Source organism: Echinops telfairi, unplaced genomic scaffold, assembly GCF_000313985.2.
Source record: "Echinops telfairi isolate 266 unplaced genomic scaffold, ASM31398v2 ScPeMD7_7469;HRSCAF=8507_0, whole genome shotgun sequence".
Lineage (NCBI taxonomy): Eukaryota > Metazoa > Chordata > Mammalia > Afrosoricida > Tenrecidae > Echinops > Echinops telfairi.
In genome coordinates this window covers 32002926-32027514 of record NW_022111372.1, presented here as the reverse complement: position 1 = coordinate 32027514, position 24589 = coordinate 32002926, and the positions used below count along the sequence as shown (strand labels likewise).

At 35.7% G+C, this 24589-nt stretch overlaps 1 protein-coding gene across 2 annotated transcripts in view; it reads left to right on the top strand.

The window, feature by feature from the left end:
* The window catches only part of BRWD1 (bromodomain and WD repeat domain containing 1), a 152913-nt gene that overhangs the window by 100586 nt on the left and 27738 nt on the right, over nt 1-24589 (top strand). The window contains exons 28-38 of one of the 2 annotated variants that reach the window (XM_045284556.1): nt 3399-3510; nt 4802-4863; nt 8867-9022; nt 9830-9950; nt 11693-11818; nt 12959-13031; nt 14870-14911; nt 16110-16253; nt 17256-17352; nt 17450-17505; nt 20100-20266. In XM_045284556.1, coding sequence (XP_045140491.1) covers nt 3399-3510; nt 4802-4863; nt 8867-9022; nt 9830-9950; nt 11693-11818; nt 12959-13031; nt 14870-14911; nt 16110-16253; nt 17256-17352; nt 17450-17505; nt 20100-20266 — 1156 coding nt within the window. Of the gene's footprint in view, nt 1-3398; nt 3511-4801; nt 4864-8866; nt 9023-9829; nt 9951-11692; nt 11819-12958; nt 13032-14869; nt 14912-16109; nt 16254-17255; nt 17409-17449; nt 17506-20099; nt 20267-24589 lie in introns of both variants that reach the window. The other variant, XM_030888683.2, reaches the window with a different exon arrangement.

Below are 24589 nucleotides of genomic sequence, written 5' to 3'. Positions count from 1 at the left end.
TTCTGGGGTGAGATGGTATCTCACCATTGCTTTGATTTGCAACTCTCGGAGCTAGTGTATTTTTCTTTGTTGCCGTCTGAATGTCTTCTTTGATAAACTCTTCATGTACTTTGCTCATTTTAAATAGGATTATTTATGCTTTTCTTCTTGTTTCCTATAGATTTTAGAGAATCTATAGATTTTGTCCAGTATGCTGTTGTCAGAAATGTTTTCCCATTCTGTGCATTGCCTTATTTGTGAAATGTTTTGATGCACATGAGTCTCTTATTTTTAGGAAGTTTCAATTATTTGCTGTGTGTTTTGGTCGATGGTGTGTTTATGCCATGTATTAAGGGATCTTAAGTTTGCTCTATCATTTCATTGATAATCTTTATAGTGCTGGGGTTTAACTACACTTGTGCAATGTAGAGTTTTATAGCCACTACTGCTCTCAAGAAGGTGGACCGGAGACCAGGGAGCCTTGGGGACCAGGGAGCCTTAGGGAACCAGGGATGTTCAATCTCCTCCCTAAGAGAGCCTTCCATATTGTTGGTGTTTAACTCACCTAACTCCCACCCCACCCTCCCCCCTTTCAGAGATTCAGGGTTCCAGGATTTTCCTCTTGTAGCCGTTTTTAAAAAAATCTTTATTGAAGGAGGATTGTATAAAGTGTTTGTGTCTGGGTCACCATCTTGCTGGAAGGCCCACTGATTGGTATTTGGAAGTAGGTTGCCAGACCTTTTCTTTCTAATCTCAATTTGTAGGCTCTGCTGGAACCTATTCGGCCTCATAGTAACGCATCATCCATGTTACATGCTCTGATTTTCAGTCAATAATTGTGTTAACTGTTTTTAACAAAAAATCTACAGCTGAACTACAGAGATGGGTTCTCTTATCACCCAACTGTATTGATTTTGTTTGAAATTATACTACATCATCTACACAAAAATTTTAGTTCAGCTTTTGTTTTCTCATAATTATGATCTACTTGTTAAATCTTACACATACAGGAAAAACCTTGTGTTTGTTTTGACTACAGAAATGTAGGTCTTGGACTAAAGAATCTTTTTATCTAAACTGAAATTATCTCCTTGCTTTTCATAAATGGAATGAAATTATAGGGTTACAATGAATTCCAATGATTATGTTAACTAGGTTATTTACACTCACATTGAAGAGTAACGATATCATAGTAATATTTCTAATACTAAATAGACTAATTGCTGGATCATCCAGAATTTTTGAGGAAGTACCATGTGTCTTTCCACAATGGTTGTAATGTGTTACACTCCTACCAACAATTTGAGGGTTTCTTTCTAAAGTTGAATGTTTGTGAGATCCCCTTTTAAAGAAATACCATCAAAAGGCAAACTTTTACTATTAATAAAAGTCTGGATAATTTTCCTGTAAGGACCGTATTTTTCTCGCTCATAAAAGTCTTCTTTATACATAAATTTGTAACAGTACTAAAGACCTTATAATATATAGCTGTAATAGATAGTGTATTGTTTTTTATTTTCAAATGTTTATAGAATTTGCTATAAGCATACTTTAACTGGCCAAGGCTTATCACTGGGTATTTTATTGTAAATATTAATCTTCTTGGGTAGTAACATGAACTTTAGGCTGATATTGTTTGAGGAAAGAACTGTCAATTAAAGAATTAATGTTTTATAGGTGACTTGCTATCCCTTGAAAAAAGTGGCATTGGTGAGAGAGAAATGGCCATTATAGAAGTCTGTTTCTTGTGTAATATCTGTAAAACAAATATTAAAATGAGTTTATTTCCCCCAATTAAAAAAATGTTTAGTTGCAGGAAATTTTCTTTTCGCCCTTTTCATGATTTATGTAGAAGCCCTCCTGAAATCTGGTTTCCTTCTCTCTTTTTTTTAAATAATTTTATTGGGGCTCATACAATTCATCACAATACATAGATCAATTGTGTAAAGCATACCTCTACATTTGTTGCCCTCATCATTCCCAAAATTCGCTTTCCTCTTGGGTTCCCGGAATCAGCTCATTTTCCTTTCCCCCCCTCCGCCTCCCCCATGAACCCTTTATAAATTATTATTATATCTTATCTTACACTGCCTGGCGTCTCCCTTCACCCACCCCTCTGCTGCCCATCCCCCAGAGAGGAGGTTATATGTAGATCCCTGTGATCAATTCCCCCTTTCTATCCCCCCTTCCCTCCTGGTATCACCACTGTCACCCTGGTCCTGAGTGGTTCATCTGTCCTAGATTCCCTGTGTTTCCAGTTCCCATCTGTACCGCTGTGCATCATCTGGTCTAACCAGGTAGCAAGGCAGAATTGGGGTCATGGTAGTTGGGGGGAGGAAACGTTTAAGAACTAGAGGAGGGTTGTGGGTTTCATTATTGCTATACTGAACCCTAAGTGACTCATCTCCTCCCCACTACCCTCTGTAAGGTATATCCAGTTGTCTACAGATGGGCATTGGATCTTCATCACGCGCCACCCTCATTGACGATGATATGATACCCCCCACCCCCACCCCGCCTTTGGTGTTTGAAGCCTGGTCCCTTCGGCCCTTCATGATCACACATGTTGGTGTGCTGCATCCATGTGGGCTTTGTTGCTTCTGGGCTAGATGGCCGCTTGTTTACTTTAAAGCCTTTAAGTCCCCCGACGCTATAGGTCTCGATAGCTGGGCACCATCAGCCTTCTTCACCACACTTACTTAGGCACACATTCGTCTTCAGCGTTTATGTGGGGTAGGTGGTCACACAGTGATGGTTTTTGTTCTTTGGTGTGTGCTACCTGATCCCTTCAACACCTCGTGTTCACACAGGCTCGTGTGCTTCTTCTCTGTGGGCTTTGTTGTTTCCGAGCTAGATGGCCGCTTGTTTGTTCCCTTCTTATATATTGTTATGTGATTGTGGGATATGTGCATGTTTATGGCATTCTTTAAAATAATAACTAAGCATTTTTAGTTGGTTTTTATCATGTCATCTTAAAAATTAAAACATTGTTTTGTATGGAGATAGTTGCATGGTAGCAACTTTAGGAAATGTTATCTAATATGGATTTAATGTACTTTGAACAAATATGTCAGTAGTTCAGATTATTGTAAAAGATATATAAATTTTATTTAACATTTTTAATTGTTTCATGTTGTAAAATATAACAGAACTTATTTAAGGATAGGATTTTGAACTCAATTCACAAAATTTATTCAACAATCTGTTTATTTTGTTTTATGGCTATATCCCTCTAGTAAATTGCTGGGTGTAATATGATATCCTATGTTACATCTATTTTAATACAAGCCTGCCAGTGAGGTGGGAAGGATAGTTTTTTTTAATACAAAAATAAATGTTGATTTCTGTTTTATAAATTAAAAGCATTGTCACTAAGTGTTATAAAATACATTTATTTCAGTTGATCATTTCTTTTATAGGTGACAGATTCCGCTCTATAATTGATGATGCTTGGTGGTTTGGAACAGTGCTAAGTCAAGAGCCATATCAACCACAATATCCTGATAGTCATTTCCAGTGCTATGTTGTTAGGTTTGTATAACAGATGAAAATAATCATTTGCAGACAATTGTTCAGCATGGCAGGTTGTTGAAGAATAACTAAAACATTGCAAGTTGAAAACAGAACTGTTTACAGAGCCTTGGTGGTTTAGTGGCTAGGCGTTGAGCTGCCATCCACATGGTCAGCAGTTCAAAACCATCAGCAGCTCTGTGGTAGAAAGACTGGGCTTTCTACTTCCGAAAACAGAACTGTTTATTTGGTTTACAAGTATTGTCAGCCTGAGGTCTCAAATGTCTTTCCAATGATCCCCGAGTTTTCCCCTTCAAATTTTGTCACCTTCTCTTAAACTACTTCTATAGCATTCTAATAGCTCCTTTACCTAATATTGTCACAGGAGCCCCTGATGGTGTAGTGGCTTAGTCATTGGGATGCAACTCCAAGGTCAGCATTTTTAGTCTACCAGTCTCTCTGTGAGAAAAAGAAGCTTCTTGTTCAGAAATCCTAAAGGGCAATTCTGCCCTACAGGGTCACTGTGAGTTAAAATTGACTCTATGACAGTGAATAAGGAACATTTTTAGTAATATTGTCAGGGGCTTGGTTTAGAAACATTTATTTTTAATGTATTTATATATATTTTTTTATTAATCCTTTTATAGGGAGCTTGTAACTGATATGAAAATTCATAATTCAATTAGGTCAAGCATAATTGAATAGTTGCTACTACAATCAGTTTCCTAACATTTTCTTTCTTCTTGAACTTCTTGATACCAGCTCCTCTTTATATCCCCTCCTACCCCCAAGGAGCCCTTATTATTATTACTATTATTATTATTGCCATATCTTACCCCATCCAATAAATCCATTCACCTACAATTTGCTGTTTACTCCGCTAGAATAGGGTTATATAATCATCCTTGCTATCAGTGCCCCCCTCCCTTTCCCGTATCCTCAGGGAAACATTATTCCCATTACTGTTGTTCAGACACATATTTTTATCACTTTCCTTAAATGATACTTCGATGCCTGTCTGTTGGCCAGGGAATAAAGTCCATATTCTGAAGTATAGCAACCATTGCAAAGAAAAAGAAAAAACCACCATTGCCTAACCTTGGGTTTTGGCCCCACAGGATTTCTGCTTTGCTCATGCATACTTTATACTTTTTAAAGTATGTATTTTTTAGAAAGTTAATATTTAAAATCTCATTGATACAATTAGATTAATTTTTTATAATTTTTTGGTGCTCTTGTAAGAGATACTTGTCTTTAGCTACAATTTGTCTTTATTAAAGGTTAACCAAGCTCGTTTGTGTGGGTTTTTCAGGTGGGACAATACTGAAATAGAGAAACTTAGCCCATGGGACATGGAACCAATTCCTGATAATGGTATGTGAAATTGTTAACTAAATGAAAATATTTTATCTTTATGTAATTTTCAATTTCAGTAATGTGTAAGCATATATGTGTTCTTTGATAAATTATTGAAATTATAGCAACTATTAAATTCAATAGAAAACAGAATTGTATCTCGTTAATTCTTATCTTCAGATTCTAGCTTTATACTGTGGATCAGCAGTCCACTGTCATTTCTGATTTAGCTCTGGTTTAAATAATCATTTGATTTCTTCCACGTGCCCTTCATTTTCGTTTCCTCATCCTTGTTTCACCTTCCCAAATATATCTAACGTGCTTTGTCTCTGCTTTTGGATTTGGGGTTAAGCATCAACAAGTTTATCTTCTTATGGATTATCTCTTCTATTCTGAGAAATATCTTTTCTTTCTAAGCTAGCCCTTCCTCCAGTGTTTGCAGTCACATTGTTTTTTCTCTCTTTAGTTTTCTGAAGGACCTCGTACTTAGTAATTGACTGCTTTCTCCATTGCTTGTAGTTTCCTCCTACTTTATTATGGTTAACATTGAACATTTTGATCCCTGTGTCTAAGAACCTAATTAGCTTTTTCAATGGGTGTTCTTTTAATTTTAAGCTTTTAAAATTATTGTATGTATATACATCTAGAAAGGCAAGCAGCTTGGCTGTGAACCCAAGCTATTAGCTCCAACCAATGCTAAAGAAACCTGATGATGCTATTCATTAGGTGTTGGGCTGTTAATCACAATGTCAGTAGTTGAAACACCAACTACTCCAAGGCAAAAAGATGAGGATTATCTGCTCCTAAAGTTTTACAGTCTCAGATAAGTAATTTAGAGTTTGAATTGGCAACGGGTTAGGTTTGATTTTGGGGAATATTTCAACTATACCTTATAGTTCTCTTCTATCTAGCCATTGCCCTTGGGTCAAATCTGACTCATTAGACAGAGTAAAACTGCAACATGGTTTGTGAATCCTGATAGCATGCAGGAGGCCTACTACAAGTTGGATTACTAACCATAAGACCAGCAGTTTCAACCCACCAACTGCTCAGAGGGAGAAAGCTGAGGAAGAAACTTTTCTCAAATGTCATCAGACTTCCCAAATGTTAATATTTTACATAACTACTGCTGTACAATGGTCAAAATATGGAAGTTATCATTGATACAGTATTACCATTTGTACATCTTACTAAATTTTGTCACCTAATCGACCAATGTCCTTCCACAGGTAGGCTGCAGTACTATGTGTTCTTAGTCTCCTTTAAACTGGGATTCTTGTCTTTCACTTGACACTTGAAGAATATAGAATTTCCCTCAAATTGATTTTTTTCAGATTTCCCCCCCCTCGTAATTAAATTCAGATTTTACATTTCTGGTAAGTGCGTTGCAAAAGTGATGGCCCTTTTCAATACAAGAAGATGCATGCTGTTGATTTGTGCTGTTCGGGTCATGTCAACTTCATTTACTTAGATTGGTTAGTGTTTGCCAGGTTTCCCCAATTAGTTTTTTTTAATGAATGTGTTTAAGAACCTAATTCATATTCTTCAAATATCCTGTTGCACATCTTGCTTTCTCCTACTGATTTTAGAATTCATGATTGTTGGCTGAAATTACTACCGGTATTATTGTATATGTCAAATAGTAATTTTTTTCATTTCCTTAATTTCTTCATTTATTAATTAGAACATTATTCTCTAAGAAAATTTACTAACTCATTTTTTATTATTAATATGCACTAACATAGACAAAAGGAGCCCTGGTGGCATAGTGGGTTACACGTTAGTTAGGCTGCTAATTATAAGGTCATGCATTTGAAACTACCAGCCAACCCGTGGGAGGCGGCTTTCTTCGCCTGTGAAGATTTACAGCGTTGGAAGCCCACAGGGAACTTCTGCTCTGTCCTGTAGGGTTATTATGAGTGAGATAACGGGAAATTTTTGGTTTTGGAATCTATCTATCTATCTATATCAAGATTCTTATCAATCTTTATACATAATATTATATGTATTATATTTATTTATCATTGTTTAGATGAGATTGTCACAAATTCGACCATTAGCCTGTTCAGGGTGGCTCCTGTGTTGACTTTTTTTCATAGTTTTTTAAATTAGTTGCTGATTTCTTGGGACTATGAAGTCAATCTTGTATTTCCCAATCCCAGCCTTGGAGTGTAGTGATTATGCTTTGGACTGCTAACCACAAGGTCAGCAGTACGAATCCACCAGCTACTCCTTGGGAAAAAGATAGGACTTCTACTCCTGTAAAGAGTTGCTGTCTCAGAAACCCACAGGGGCATTTCTACCCTGTTCTATAGGGTTGCTGTGAGTAGGCATCGAGTTGATGGCACTTAGGTAGGGGTGGTAAACCTTATGATCAGACAGTACTCTGTGTAGCCACGGTTCATTTTTTGGAGAAATTGTGTTTAAAGTACAAGATCTGTGCATTAGGTATATACCACCATTTCTCATTTTGAAGAGATTTTAAAAATTACTTCCTGTTGAATTAATTTGACTCATGGCAACCTCTCCTTTGGAGAGTTTTCTTTTTTTTTTTTTTTTTTTTCCCCAAACCATTGTATTGGGAGCTAATACAGATAGCCTATCATTCCATAGTTCAATCACATAAAGCAGCATTGCACAGTTGCTACCACAATCATGTTTCAGAACATTACTGTCTTTCTGAGCTCCTTGATATTAGCTCCCCTTTCGCCCCCCTGGAGAGTGTTCAATGGCTGAATTTTTTGGAAAGGAGATTGCCAGGCCATTCTTTTGAGGCACTGCTGGGTAGATTTGAACTTCTAACTTTTCAGTTAGCAGCCAAGCACATTAAAACCATTGGTAACACTTGGAGACCTACCCCAAGTTATTCACATACCATGAATTTCAACCATTAATAGTGCTGTTAGCATCAGTAATGAAACATTTTCATTACCTTATATTCCTTTAGTTATCTACTACCCTCTATCTTTTTTTTTTTTTTTGCTACCCTCTATCTTAACGAGCCACCAATCTACTTTCTTTTTCTATGTGTCTATTTTAGACTTTTTATGTAAAAGGTATTAAAATTATAGGGGTGGACAGCAAAGGAGAGGAAGGCCACCAAGGAGATGGATTGACACTGTTACTGCAACAATGGACTCAAGTATGGGAACAATTGTGAGAATGATACAACACTGAGCAGTGTTTCATTCTGTTCATACGTTCACTGTGGGTCAGAACCAAGTCATTGCAACTAACAACAAAGTACATTATATGGTCTGTTGGGTTTGACTTCTTTCACTGAGCATAATGATTTCAAGGTTCACTCATTTGTTTATTAGGTGGGGGTTTTAGCATTCCAGACCACCAACCTTGCATTCAACAGTTAGACCTACCCACGAGTCCCTCACAGAAGCCTACGCTCTATCTCTTTTCCTTTGATTTCTCCCTTTTATGAGTAACTTTCTGACCTTTGCTTATTAATATGAGCCTTTCTTTGATACAGTCATTAGCATTTATACTTATCTGTACAGTGCTTCTTAAAGCCTACTTGTTTTCTCGTAGACTTTAAACCCCCCAAACATTTCCTATGAAATTCCTTCCTGTATTATGTAACCTCTATTAAATTAGGAAAATTAGACATTTGTTACATAGGTATATTTTATGAATTTCGTTTTAACTTTTTAAAGATTAATTTTTTATTTTATTTAAGATTAAATTTTAAAATATATTCAGTCAGTATTTTCTTCAGAAGCCTCTTGGTAAAGTTTGACTCTTTGAAGTAGATTGAACATTTGTTAATGATTGAAACCTCATGCGAAAATTTTAGTCATATGAAAAGGTTATGCTGCTACTAAATTTAATCAATTTGATAATTTAAATAGATAATTTTCAAGGTTGTGAATTTGAACTCTAATTTTAGATGTGCAAGTAACCTAATTTATAACATTTTAACTTTGAATTTAGATGTAGTATGCATTCATTTTATGATGTGTTCTCTCCTTGTCCCCTTTGGATCCCATCTTTTTAATGGAATTCACAGTAAATCCACCTGAAGAATTAGGAGCTAGTATATCTGTCACTTCAAATGAGCTAGAGAAATTGCTCTATAAGCCACAAAATGGTGAATGGGGTCAGAAATCAAGAGATGAAGAATGTGAACGAATTATCAGGGGCATAGATCAACTCTTGAATCTTGGTAAGATTTTTTTTCCTTTTTTTAAAACATTTTATTAGGGGCTCATACAACTGTTATCGCAATCCATACACACCTCAATTGTGTAAAGCGCATTTGTACATCATTCTCAAAACATTTTCTCTCCACTTAAACCCCCGACATTAGGTCCTCATTTTTCCCCTCCCTCCCGCTCCCCCCTTCCTCATGAGCCCTTGATAGTTTATAAATTGTTATTTTGTCATATCTTGCCCTGTCCGACGTCTCCCTTCACCAACTTTTCGGTTGTCTGTCCCCCAGGGAGGAGGTCACATATAGTTCCTTGTAATCGGTTCCCTCTTTCCTACCCATTCTCCCTTTACCCTCCCTGTTTCACCACTGACACCACTGGTCCTGTAGGGCTCATCTGCCCTGGATTCCCTGTATTTTCAGTTCCTATCTCTACCAGTGTACATCCTCTGGTCTAGCCAGACTTGCAAGGTCGAATTCGCGTCATGGTAGTGGGAGCGGGCAGGAAACATTTAGGAACTAGAGGAAAGTTGTATTTCTCATCATTGTTACATTGCACCCTGACTGGCTCATCTCCTCCCCGAGACCCCTCTGCAAGGCTTTGTAAGATTTTTATGGATGAAATATTTTGTCTTCAGGTTTTCTTTTCTATAAAAGTATTTTAAAATAGCATGATTACAGTTGTGTTCTTATTTCATTATCTACTTGTTAACTTTTGGGTTAGCCTGTAATATTTAATGTAACTCTTTTATGAATGATTTGTAGAGAAATGGCATCTAGAAGTCATGGATTTATTGATTAAAAACTGTTCTCCCTTAACAGATATAGCAGCAGCTTTTGCGGGTCCAGTTGATCTGTGTACCTACCCAAAGTACTGCACAGTAGTAGCTTATCCAACTGATCTTTACACAATTCGATTGAGGCTTGTAAATCGATATTACAGGTTAGTAGGAACCTGTTTTCAGAAAACAATTTGAAAAGATTTTAGCCAAAAGTAAACAGAGAGAGAGGTACAGTGGTTGATGGTGCCAGTAGGTGGGGTGGTAACATTTTCCTTCTTATTTTCTTTCATCATAGTAATTTCTTGCTTCTGTATTAGAATTTGTTAAGTGTTTACAAGTAGGTGGGGATTGACCAAGGCATGAAATAATTATTATGTCTTGATTTTCAATATATAGTAGTCTTTATCATTGAAAAAGAAAATTTTATTAGCAAGTAACCTGTAAAACCAAAACCAAACCCACTGCCATCAGGTTGATTCCAGCTCATAGAGATCCTTTGTTGGGTGTCCAAGGCTGTAGATCTTTATAGGAACAGATAGCCTCATTTTTAACTCAGAGCAGCTGTCTTTGAACTGCCAACCTTGAGATTAGTAGTCCAATGCTTGCCTGATAGTTCCCGTGGGCTCCTTACTCCTCTAAATCTTAATCTCTGGCTATAGAACATTGGTAAATATAAAATTTCCTATATCTAATGATAATTTAGCTAGTGATAGTAGTTTATAACAATTACATTCCTTTGAAAAGTTGTCATTACAAAAATATCTCCAGCCAATGTGATCAGTGTAATTTATCTTAGTATTTAAATAGGAATTATGTATCATAATCAGAAACTGCTTTGCCAATTTATAGTGAGATTGACTTTTTAGTGGATTTTAACACATTTTCTTTATTGGATGGCAACATATTCAAAAGGTACCTATACTTTCTGCCATTTAGTTCTGCCATTGATGTGTCCTATAGGGTAGAATTGTCCCTTTAGGTATCTGATGCTGTAAATATTTTTGGGAACAGTAAGCCTCTTCATTCTCCCTCAGAGAAGCTGGTGGGTTTGAACTGCTGATCTTGTAATTAACAACACAACATGCAACCCACTATGCTACCAGGGCTCCTTAAAGATTCATTTGGCAGTGGGAAAGCAGGGCTACTTTGGTGACCTATCCGTGATAAAATGATGTTAGATATTTTTGGTTCTTAAATGTATTTTCTGAAATTCACTGTTAACTAGAATTGATTATGATTATGATCTAGTTGGCAGCGTTAGAAACTTTGCACTATGGTTTAATTAAGGAGCACTGATAGTGTAGTGATTAAAAGTTGGGCTGCAATTGCATGGTTGGCAGTTAGGTTTATGCGGGAGAGGCTGGGCTTTACTCTCAAACAGTTGCTGTCTTGGAAACCTACAGGGGTTGCTATGAATCAGCACTGACTCCATGGCTGTGAGTTTGGTTTTGGTGGTATAGTAAGTGGTATAGTTATGCTGTGATCCTCAAGGTCAGCAGTTCAAAACCACTCACTGCTCCTTGGAGAAAAAAAGCTATCTATTCCCATAAATGGTTACAGTCTCAGAAATCTACCCTGCTCTCTAGCATTGCTTATGAGTCATCAGCTCAACGGCAATGAGTTTGTTTGTATTTTGGTTTGGTGGGATAGTGGGTTTCACTGTTTGTTAGGCTGTTAACCACCGCAAAGAGTCATTTAAAGCCCGTAGCCTTACAGGGTCAGCTCTTTTCCGTTTTCTGTTGTTTAGGGTCATAATTAACTTGAGGGCAGTGAGCTCTTGAGTTTTTTATGGTATAATTAATTGGTCGTGGTGACAATATATTGTGCTAAGGGAAATTTTATTTTTTACTTGTTTTCTGTCCTTCTGTTTTGTAAGTCTTAATTTACATACTTTGTTTTGAAGGAGGCTGTCTGCATTAGTTTGGGAAGTAAGATGCATTGAACATAATGCCAGAACATTTAATGAACCCGAGAGTGCAATTGCAAGATCAGCTAAGAAGATAACTGACCAACTTTTAAATTTTATTAAGTAAGTTGCCTCATATTATAGATGTTATAGGAAAGTGATACTGTATTTTGTGTCTTAGAACTACACCCAGTTTTTGTTTTTTACTCTCTGAAGTATATCCATTTAATATATAACTAAATGACATATGTTTATACATTCGTTGTGATTAAACTTTCATTAAAGGAATTCAGAATTGAATCATTTTCTTCTGCTTTAAAATTTTTGAAATAATGTTACACTGAAGAAGAGTTGCCAGAAAACCTTCCCCAGCTTCCACTTTGGCAACATTTTCTATAACTGTGGCACACTTACAAAAATATTAAGACATCAACCTTGGTAAGGTACTAAATGGCTTATAGAATTTACTTGAATTTTTAACAACGTACTTTATCAACTTCAGGATTCAACCTAAAGACTTTGTTGTACTGAGGGTTTTCTTAATCTAATTGTCACTTTGGTGTGGTGACTGTTAGGAATCTAGAGGACTCTTACTTGGTCACTTCCCCTATAGAATCTTGTAATTTTCTGAAGAAGGAACAGCCACACGTTTTTGGCTTTTCTGACGAGCTGGTCCTATTTTAGCATTCTTTCTTTGTATACAAGCTAAAATACTATTTGTTTTAATTTTTAATTCCTTCAAATCCTTTTCTCAAATCAACCTTTTTTCTCTTTAAGTTTTACTTCATTTTTGACACATGTAATTCAGTGCATTCATTAGAATTTTTGACTTGTATAGCTATTCTTTACTGAATTGCTCGTCCCTTGTTACCATTAACTCAGTGCTTGCTAAGGTTTCTATGTAATCTTTCAAGTTGCTGTTTGTCTTATAAGAACATAATACTTAAGGCAGACTTTTTTTCATTAGTTAAGCAAATTATTGGTTTCAAATCAACATTTTCTTGGCAGTTATAAATTTGAATATAGCTAATATACTTAGGAAAAGTTTTGAGTATATACTTAAGAGAAATAAACCTATAATTCTCAAAATTTTGATTAGAAATTTTCAATGGTTAAGTTTTTTCTACAGAGGATTGGATCAAAATCTGCTATTCTTTTGCTTAAAATTAATTATGCATAGACAGGAACTGTTTACATATTAATTCATATTTTGAATATTTAGAAAGAGTTAACTGATTTTAAAAGTGAATAATTGCTTTACAGGAATCAAGACTGTTCAAATATCTCAGAGTTTACTAACACGTCTGAAAATGATGAGCAGAATGCTGAGGAATTGGTATGAAGTTTGTCAATTTTATAATGATTTTTGCTCATCTGAATTGTTAACCTAAAAAATGAATGCAGTAGAAAATGTTGATTATCTAATGGTCATGCAATTTATAATATGCTGTGAACATAGAGAATTTGAAAAATATTGCTATTTAGATTTACATAGATGATTTAATGAAGTATAATGGATAGCAAATAAATAAGAAACTTATAAATTATTAGTACCTTTAGGTATGTGAAATGTGTTCTTACAAATTTTAACTTGAGAAAAGTATGTTTTTAAAAATACCTTAGAAGTATTTTTTTGTAAACCCATTATCTGTGTATATTTTAAATAGAATTAAAAATTAATAAACCTGACTATAGTCCCAATACTCCATAGTCCTACACTCAAGATGATACTAAGTTTAAGTACATAGGCAAATATCTAGGATGTTGTGTAACTTTACACCATACATGATCACACTCTGGTTTGATGTTTTAGGAAATACATTTTAAAACAATATGTTATCAATTTCTATGCAAACTTTTCTTTAGTTCTATTGTTTTATGCTAATTTATGTGGGAAATAAATGGATATAGTAATATGATTTATGAAATAATAGATTACTAAAATTAGAATAGAAAGGCCATGCATTCTAGAAGGCTTATGTGGCTGTCTTAGAATGAGTCTGAAATAGGTATTCACCTTTGTTTCTCATAAATATTTGATCTATTGGTGATGATAGGCCTATTTCTAATGCCTCTTCACACCATTTACTACTGGAGACAATCCTCAGTGTGTTTAAGATTGAGACTTGAGAACCCACTCAAAAAATTCATCCTTTAACATTTTGTTCCTTAACACATTGCTGACCAGCCATGAGCATACTTGTGTTTTTACACTTGAATGTGGCTGACTGGTTATGAGTTTTTGCACTTGTGTTTGTACTTATATTCATTTATGCAGTTTGTAAGTCTGAAAGCAATATTGGTCATTATAGGAGTCAGCTGCATGGAATTAGCACCAAAAGTCTTAAGAGTGAATTTTCTCGAGAAGCAAAACCAGTCAAGTGTATTTGTAACAGTGTGAACAGTGTGTGTGTGTGTGTGTGTTTTTAGAGGGAATGATTTATTGATTGATTTTAAAGAATTCACACACTTGTAGAGACAGATTAGTTTCAAGTTCAGGGGGCAGACAACAGAGTGGAGGCTTCTTAATCATGTAGTTATAAAGTCTGACAAACCCATAATCTGCAGGTCAGGGCAGCAATTGTTCTGGCTCACATCTCAAGAACTGTAGATGAGAGCATGAATAACCACGCTGGATATAGGAAAGGTGGAGAAAGTGGGGAACTTTGTCAGAACATTCATATAGATTGGATGCTGGCTACTGCCCCTCCATTTCTAACACATTGGCTGCTCAGGTCAGTTGACAAAATGGAGGGTGATTAGATAATATCTGCCAAACCAATGAGAATTATGGCATACTCAAGTTGATATTATCTTAAATATCATAGTGGCTTTGAGGTTTTATAGGTAGAGGTGGAACACATTAAGGTACTTGTGTGTTTTTGCTTCATCACATGTACAATGTTTGACAGTGATATGTATATATATATAAATGTTTTTCCCCTCCAAAACCATTTTATTGGGAGCTCTTACAGGACAGTTAAATTTCTTAAATTTCAGAATTAATATATTCTTCTTGGGGAAATTGAAAAATTCTTGGTTCATTGGAGTATGGGTGTTATAAAGATCATCTAATACAGTTGGTTGTAATTCTGTTGATTATTTGAAATGGTTTTTATTAAAGATTATTACATTGCTAACGAGAACATTAAAGTGCTTTGATTTTATTTCTAGGATGATAGTGATCTTCCTAAAACATCTTCTGGGAGAAGGAGAGTAAGTCTACCTGACTTGAGTGGCCATTTTGTTTACTTGTTCTTTGTTTAAAAATCAAACTTTAGAGTTTTAAGTTTTACCTTTGAAAAGTTTTATTTATACAGATTTTGAATATTCTATAAGAAATCAGTTCACACTGATGGGTAAGTTAGGAAAAATTTAATGGGGAATTGGGCTTTGAGCTATGTTCTTTAGGGTAGATGGAGTAGAGTGGACATAGGACATCTGAAGTGTGGGGCAGAGTTGAGGGGGTGGATAATTAGGAGGAAAGTCACCACTTTGGTCAGTGTGGTATGTTAATGGGCTACTAGTGATAATGCAGACCTGACTGGAGGTTGGGTGGTGGATCAAGGTGGCCATGTCTAGTTTTTATGTCTGTGTCCCCATCTCTAGAACCCATGAATATGCTACTTTATGTGGCAAAATGGTCTTTGCACATATGTTGGGAGTTTTTATGTTGGGAGTAGGTTGTGTAATACTGAAAACAAAATATTTCACTTTCATTTAAGGTGGAGAATTATTTGCATAGCTAAAATAGATTTTGAGAGGCGAATACTCAAAGTCATATGTGCAAAGACCATTTTGCCACATAAAGTAGCATATTCATGGGTTCTAGAGATGGGGACACAGACATACCTAAGCATCTTCATTCTCTTTAGTTATCTAGTGCTACTACAGCAAAATAACCAAAAACAGGTGGCTAGCACACACATTTATTTACTCTTAGGAGGCTAGAAGGCTGTTCTATCCTATCTGGGGGATGGTCATTATTTCTCTTCAGCTTCATTCCTGGGTTCCTTGGTGATTTTTTATGTCCCTTGATATCCATCTTCCCCACCTATTTCTTTATTTCTTTGCCTAATTTACTTTTATCATGTATCAGAATCATCATAAGACACTCTCTACACTGACTGATCAGCCTATTAACGTAACAAGGAAAACCCTATTCCAAACTGGATTATATCTACAAGTACAAGGGCTAGGATTCCAGTGCATTTAGGAGGTGGGGCAGAGTAACAATGGGATGTTTTTCAGTGAACAAGTTCTTTTTTCCCTTCGTGGTAGTTACAGTCTAAAATAGTTGAAATTCTCAGACCATATGGAAGATACAAGCTTATTTGCATTTTTAAAATAATGTAATACCATAGTGTGACATCTAAGACAGAAAAATAATTTAATATTGTGAACATAATTTTAGGTGCATGATTGGAAAAAAAGCAGCAAAACATCCAACTGTGTTGAAAACAACTGGAAGAAACAGTGTAAGGAACTAGTGAACTTAATTTTTCAGTGTGAAGATTCTGAACCATTTAGACAACCTGTTGATTTGGTTGACTATCCAGTAAGTTTTCATTGTTAAAATGTTTGGGGCTTTTTTTTTTTTTGTAGAGAAGAAATAAGAGAAAATTGTTAATAAATTTAACTTTACAGGCTAAGGTATCTAGGCTTTATATTACCTTCATCTTAACCACTTAGCAGTAGTATGTCATCTATAAGAAGAGTTGTTTTACAGTTTTCATGAATGTGTAGACACCCTTGTAACTCTTTTAAAAATTAAGACCTAGTTGAACCTGTATTTTAAAATACGTTAATGTGAGAATTTTAGATAGCTGTGAATTTAACGGTGGTGGTGTGGGCTGCTAACCACAAGATGGGCAGATCTAACCTACCAGCTGTTCTGTAGGACACAAATGAGGCTGTCTGCTCCTGTAACGGTCTATAGTCTCGGAAACCCCTATACAGCTCACAATGAGATGGAAATGAGTCAGTGGCAGTGGGCTAAATTAAATAGGAGCCCTGGAGGTACAGTGGGTTAAATGTTGGGCTGCTATTTGCAAGGTTGGTGGTTCAAATTCAACAGTTCTTTCACAGAAGAAAGATGAGCAATCTGCTTTCATGAAGATTTACAGCTTTAGAAACCTATGGAACCAGTTCTACAGTGCCCTGTAGAATCTATGAGTCAGAATCAATTAGGTGGCAGTGGGTTTGGGTTTTGGGCTTTGGTTATACATTAAATAGTGCCAGGCACAGGAAACTGAGTTGAATAGAGTATCTCTTTAACAACTTCAATTGGGAAATCCCTAAAAAATTAATATTTTCACAATACAAATTATTAAGCTTAAAAGTTATTTTTTAAAAACCATAGAGAGGAAAAAGCCTATCATAATCTCACTACGAAGATATACCTGAACATTTTGATATATTCCTTTCTATGTTACATATCTGCCTTAAGTTAGGTTTTTTTTCCCCCTTTCATCATTAAGATAGCTCATAGATCTAAACCATCGTCATTTATAAAAGCAGAAATTGAGTCTTTCAACTAATTTTTGATTTTAAAACTTAGGACTATCGAGATATTATAGATACGCCCATGGATTTTGGAACAGTAAGGGAAACACTGGAAGCAGGAAATTATGACAGCCCTTTGGAATTTTGTAAAGATATTCGGTTGATATTTAGCAATGCAAAAGCATATACGCCGAACAAGAGATCAAAGGTAATTTTCAAACTGTGACAGCCCTTTGGAATTTTGTAAAGATATTCGGTTGATATTTAGCAATGCAAAAGCATATACGCCGAACAAGAGATCAAAGGTAATTTTCAAACTGTGTTGTTAAAATAAGTGTGTGTACATGACCTTCGTAATTTGTTGGCAGAGGTTGGAACATTAAAGCTTAGTGACTAGAATTAAGACAGCTACTACTAAGGTTAAGAATATAGCTCTTGCTGCCCAGATTACTACTGCTGCCTTACAATAAGTTATATTTAGTTTTCTAAAGTTTCATGACCAAATGAGGATTGGTAAGAGTGGAGAGACTGGTGGAATATGAACAAATTTGGATTTAATAAATAGAATGAGAAACGTGTGTTTCTGACAACATATGCTGGCCTTAAATAATTGGAAACTTGACAGAACTAGAAGAAATACTAAAAGTAATAAAGATCAGTATAGAGGGTGAAATTAATGAAGGCATGTTTTATTGATTATAAACAAACCAACTATCATTAAGAGCAAGGATTTAAAACACCCCTAAACTTTTAAAGTGAACGTTGGATAACTTTTTACAAAGAACACATTTTGCACTCAGTAAGTTTTCACATTTTTCACACTCTTTTAATCAGCTGTGCTGGTTCATTCATAATACCTAATCTGAGAGGTAAGACTTAAAATGAACATTTGCCAGGTAATAAGTTTTCTCTGTTTATAATCAGTGACTATAACTACTAATTAATTATTTTTGCTTTCACTCTCCTCTAATTACTTAGTATTTGATTCCCGCCTTATTTCACCTCATCTCAATTTGGGAACCCTTTTCATAGCATTCAGTTACCAAAATTGCTTTTTGATGTAATTTAAGATTTAAGTCTAACATGTTTTAACCATGGATTTATGTCATATTATCACTGATGAGACCATTTCTTTACATTTTGAAAATAAATCTCTTGTTTAACATACATGTTTGAGCATAAGACAGAGGCTATAACAAGTACAAGTGGTTCAACTTCTGTTTTTGTGTATTGTATACTGTGTGCTCAAGACTTAATTTTGAATGCATAATGTATTAGGAGATTTATTAGGATAAAAATGTTTTTTATGCTTTCATAATGATGGTAATGCCTGCCAGTACAATTTTTTGACCCCATTTTATTAAAGTATTTATAATTCTGATGTATTAATTGAATTTTTCATAAAAATCAAATCAAAAATGATAATGCTGATAACTAAAGATAATAGAAATTTTAAAACAATATGATCAAGACAAAAAAAATCGGTCCTTGTTGAAATTGGTGTATTTGTAGCTTAATTGGATACTCATTAATCTTACACTTAAGCTAGTGTGCAGTTTTGAAGCAGAATAAAATTATATGCCATGCAAAATAATAGAAATATTGTCAACGTTTATTTCAAAGATGAGGCGTGAAAAAAACAAAAACAAAGGTAAGGCGTGATTAGAAATCTCATGTTATTAATTATAGATATTAGGAGGCTTCAAAAAGTTCGTGGAAAAATTCTAGTCTTTTAATTCTATTTTTCCAGGGGCTTTTGCATGTATAAACAGACACGCAAACATACTTGGAGCATACTGAAAATTAATATATCCACACAGTACCTTTTGTTTCTTTCAAGGAGCCCTGGTGGTTAGGGCTCCTTGATTAGGTTGGGCTGTGGTTAGGTTGGGCTGTTAATCCTGAAGTTGGTAGTTCAAACCCCAGATGCTCCTCACGAAGATGAGACTATTTTCTCATGTAATGAAATACAGTTTTGAAAGCCCTAAATATATAATTATTATGTTGGAATCAATTTGATGGCAGTGGGGTTTGGGTTTGTTTCCTCAAGTATTCTGATGTTGTAGTCTCTTTCCCTCCCTGCTTCCTACTTCACATACATAAAGGTGGTTTTCAATTTTTAGACATTAGACCAGTGGTTCTCAACCTGTATGTCGTGACCCTTTGGGGGCCGAATGACCTTCTCACAGGCGCTGCCCGATTCATAACAATAGTAAAATTACAGTTATGAAGTAGCAGCAAAAATAATTTTATGGTTGGGAGGGGGGGGTCACCACAACATGAACTGTATTAAAGGGTTGAGGCCTTAGGAAGTTGAGGACCACTGCATTAGACGTTTGCATTTATTTTTAGGAATGATTGTGAATGAGTGTAGAATACTTGTGAATATACAGTTGTACTAAGTTATTTACAGTAGTTCTTAATATTACATTTCCTTTAAAGATTTAATATTAATTATGAAAATTGTTAAATTACAAATCAAATTCTAGGGTGTATTTTGTTCTTTACTAGTTGCAAAACACATTGTTTATAATTTTGGTCTAGGTGGAATTAAAGGTAATCACATTTGACTGTGTAAAATGCTTTTGTTTTCGTGTCTCCATTGAGACACTGCTTTTGCTGTGTAACCAGACAATGTCCCACCTAACTTAGAGAAAGGGTACCTTTTGAAGCTTACATATGCAGATGTAAAAGTGAGAAATAAAGAATGAGAACTGTAGACAAAAATAAATAACTCTTTGATTCCAGATCCTAAGTGGATAATGTAGATAACAGTCATTATCTACAGTTAATGAGATAATACGGTGTAAGTAGCCTCAGTGATGATTTTTTAGGAGGCGTGATAAAAGTATTTAAAAAGATATTTCATAATCATGATTTTGCTTTTGTGTCTTCACAGATTTACAGTATGACTTTGAGATTGTCTGCCTTGTTTGAGGAAAAAATGAAGAAAATTTCCTGTGATTTTAAAATTGGACAGAAATTTAATGCAAAACTTAGAAGAAGCCAGAGGTTCAAGAGGCGGCAAAATTGTAACCGAGTGAATCTGGCTAACAAAAGTATCAGGTGAACTGGTTACTGATTAGCTTTATATGAAATCATTACTTTTTTTAAATTAGGATTTTTATTATGCTACAGATTTGTAACCTTTTATAAAATACCATATATTTACAGAATAATAGTGATGGGACTTGTTTTGTTTTGAAAGTTTCTGTGAATAGAGCTGTTGGTGTATAATTAAACACTGGAAAACAAATTTTTAGCTTTATGAAGGATTATTTAAATTACCACTTATATTTTGCACAAGAAATAGCAATTTAAATACAAAGAGTAAAGTGAATTAATAACTATGCATTTGTAGGCTTGAATTCTGTATAGGAAAATGTTCACTCTTAGGTGAGAAGAAGAAATAATGAGATACAGTTTAATTCCCTTATCGGTAATTTGATAAAAATTTAAGTATTCTATGACTTTTAGTAATATGAAATTTATAGGTATGTGATTGTCTTGAAATGTGAAAATTATCCATATATTTTTTGCATGTGCACCATTTTCTTAATTTTTAAAAGTTTTATTGGCATATACTTCAATACATAAAATTTAATTGTTCAATCATGTTAAAAAGATTGGTGCAGTCCTCAGTTTCCCTCCCCTTCCCCACCCTTCCCTGCCATGCCCCTAGGCAGTTATCAATCATTTTACTGTCTCTATAGATCATCTATACTGTATTTTGTATATGGAAACCATGCGAAACACAAACAGGAAGCAAGCAAGCAAACAAAAAAACCCAACAGTCACTAGAATAAAAAGAAAATACTGAACAGAATATATTAAAAACTGAAACAACTTTAAAATGGGCCAAAAGTGAGATCAAATGATAAGGTATTACCGTATATCTCGAGTATAAGCCGACCCGACTATCAGCCAAGGCACCTAATTTTACCACAAAAACCTGCAGAGGCAAATGATCATTAATTAACAAGGCAGGAGAGAAAGAAAAATTAAAAGTGGATGTCTGAAGAGACTTTGAAACTTTCTCTTAATCGTAGAATATAGCTAATAAAGATGGAAGATAGATGGAATGATGAAGCCAAAGAGCTGACTAAAAAATTTCCAATGGCAGTTGAAGACAGAATCAAATATTATAATGAAATGCAGAGACATAGACTTAAAAAAACAAAAAGGAAGAACATGCCTAGCATACCTTAAACTGAAAGAACTCAAGAATAAGTTCAAGACCTGAGTTACAATGTTCAAAGATTCTATGAGCAAAATATTGAATGATGCAGGAAGCATCAAGAAGATGGAGAGAATAAGAGTCACTGTACCAAAAAGAACTGATTGACATCTCACCATTTCAGGTGGTAGCATAAGAGCAAAAACCAATGGTGCTGCAGGAAGAAGTTCAAGCTGCACTGAAAACAATAGCTAAGAACAAGGCTCCAGGAATTGATGGAATACCAACTGAAATGTTTCAGCAAGCTGCTGAAGCATGCACTCGCCTAGGCCAGGATATCTGGAAGACAGCTACTTGACCCACTCTCTGGAAGAGGTCCATGTTAGTACCCATTCCAAAGGTGACCCAACAGAAGGCTCAACTTTTAGAACAGTATCATTGATATCGCGTGCAAGTAGAGGTGTAGGCTGGATTTAGAAGATGACGTGGGACAAGGGATATCATTGCTGTTGTCAGGTGAATCTTGGCTCAAAGCAGAGATTACCTTAAAGATGTTTACCTGTATTTTATTGACTATGCCAAGGCATTTGTGTAGACCATAATAAAGTATAGATAACCTTGAGAAGAATAGCAATTCCAGAATACCTCATTGTGCTTATGAAGAATTTGTACATGTATCAAGAGGCAGTTATGCAAACAGGAAAAGAATACCGTTGGGTTTAAAACCAGGAAAGGTTTGTGTCAGGGTTGTCTCTTCCCACCATACTTGTTTAATCTGTATGCTGAGTAAATCATCAGAGAAGCTGGATTTTATGTAGAAAAAGGTTGCATCAGGATGGGAGGAACAGTGTTGCTTTCTGAAGTGAAGACTTGAAGCATTTCCTGGTGAAAATTAAAAATTGCAGCTCTCTGTGGATATAATATGATCAATGTAAAGAATACCCAAAATCCTTGTGGTCTCTTTCTTTGTGTGGCTTTGAATTACTGATTAAATGGTGTGGAGGACAATCCATCTCCTTATCTGCTCAAAGCCTATTGCCACGAGGCAGAAGTCAAACATGCCTCTTGCCACAATCCTCCTTTTACTCTACTCAGACAACAACCTTTCCTCCCACACACTGCTCCTCAATTGGATTTAACAATCAATTGCAATGGCGGCATAGAACTCCCAAACAGTATTATTATGGCATTTATTAGGGAAATTAGCACATTAGCACAAATCAGGATCAGTAAGCATTAAGGATACAGTCATTGATCCACAGCAGCACCTCTCTTCAACCAGCAGCCGGGGTTCATTCTTTGGTCCTCAGCCTGTCAGCCATGTGGTTCCTTGCCTTCTGCCTCTGTGGGTCAGGAAGCATCCCTGCTGTTCTGCCTCATAGTCTCCATGCTGCCTCACTTTGTCTTAAGGTCTCCTTGCTTAGGCTTCAGCTTTCACCCTGGCTTGGCCTCTGCCACATCAGACAGGGATTTCAACTGTGCTCCACTGGTTGGTCGTCTTCCTTGATGTTCCTGGGAATTTCCTCTGCTTTCTGCGATGACTGTCATACACAGGAATGGCTTTGATAGAGGTGTAGGTTTTGTCTTTTAGCAGACCATATCTCCAAGGAAACAGAGGGTGGTGATTTGATTCACAACCTCTGAAAGAGTGGAGACTCAGATTACATCCTACTTTAATCTTGTCCATTTGCATCACAGAGAACTCTCACCAAAGTGGAATTACAGTAACAGGCATAGAGGCTAAAATTTATAGTAAGTCACATAAGAGATTATGGTGAGAAGGGCCATATTAATTGAGTATATCTCAGTTACCCTCTGTTGTCATTTCACTTGATCTTGAAGGGTTTCATTTAGTATTTCTTGTAAGGCAGATTTGCTAGAATCCTCTTTTTTCTGCAATGTTTTAATTTCACTTTCATTCTGTGCTCCATCCCTCCACATTACACATGGTGTTACATTTTATTAGTTACTATTATTTGGTTCATAAGGTGACCTGGGGATATTTTGACATATTATGCCGCTGTGTAAACAGTGCACATATAGATAATAAAGTGCATGGTATGTACAGGTTTACAGGAGGTGCTTATGCAAAAGAAGAAAACCACACACATAATGGGCACAAGCTACATAAATGTGCTGCAGTTTCTGCTAGTGCAGTGGTTCGCAACCTTCCTAATACCACGTCCCTTTAATACAGTTCCTCATGTGGCGGTGACCCCCAACCATAAAATTATTTTCGTTGCTACTTCATAACTAATTTTGCTACTGTTATGAATTGTAATGTAAATATCTGATACGCAGATATACTTTCATTGTTACAAATTGAACATAATTAAAGCAGTGATTAATCACAAAACAATATGTAATTATTGTGAAATATTTATTTCTAATTACAAATAAATGAAATTTTGTCTTCAAGCATGGGGGTAGCATGGGTGATAGTCTTCAAGCCTGGTATTCCTGTGTGGGCGTATCTGCATGTGGGCGGACCCGCCTGGAGACGGATAGAGGAGCGGTGTCTTGGTTCCTAAGACCATCGGAAATACATGTTTTCCGATGGAAATACATGTTTTCCGATGGAAATATATGTTTTCCGATGGTGACCCCTGTGAAAGGGTCGTTTGACCCCCAAAGGGGTTGCAACCCACAGATTGAGAACCACTGTGCCTAGTGGTTCAAAGAAAATCTCTGGACAATAGGGTCCGGAGTACTTTTTAAAGAATATGAGCTCTATTCTACATTTTCTCCTGTGTTTTCAAGATCCATGTATTGTAGCTTTGATCTGAGTGGATGGTAATTGTAGAGAGGCACCATATAGTTATGGTTTCAAGGTAGAACTGTTAGCTCTACAGACTCGTGTCTTCTTTAAGTCTTTTGGTTCCCATTTTTTCCTTTTGTTATAGACAAGTAGAGACCGACAGTTGTATTTTTCAGGAACTTTATTTTGTAAATTGCAACTATAACATTTAGGTTTTTTAGTTCTCGGGTATAGTGTGAGGTATGCCTCATATTTCATTTTAATACAAATGGATATCTTTTTTAAAAAACATTTTATTAGGGGTTCATACAACTGTTAGCGCAATCCATACACACATCAATTGTGTAAAGCGTATTTGTACATCATTCTCAAAACATTTTCTCTCCACTTAACCCCCCGACATTAGGTCCTCATTTTTCCCCTCCCTCCCCGCTCCCCCCTCCCTCATGAGCCC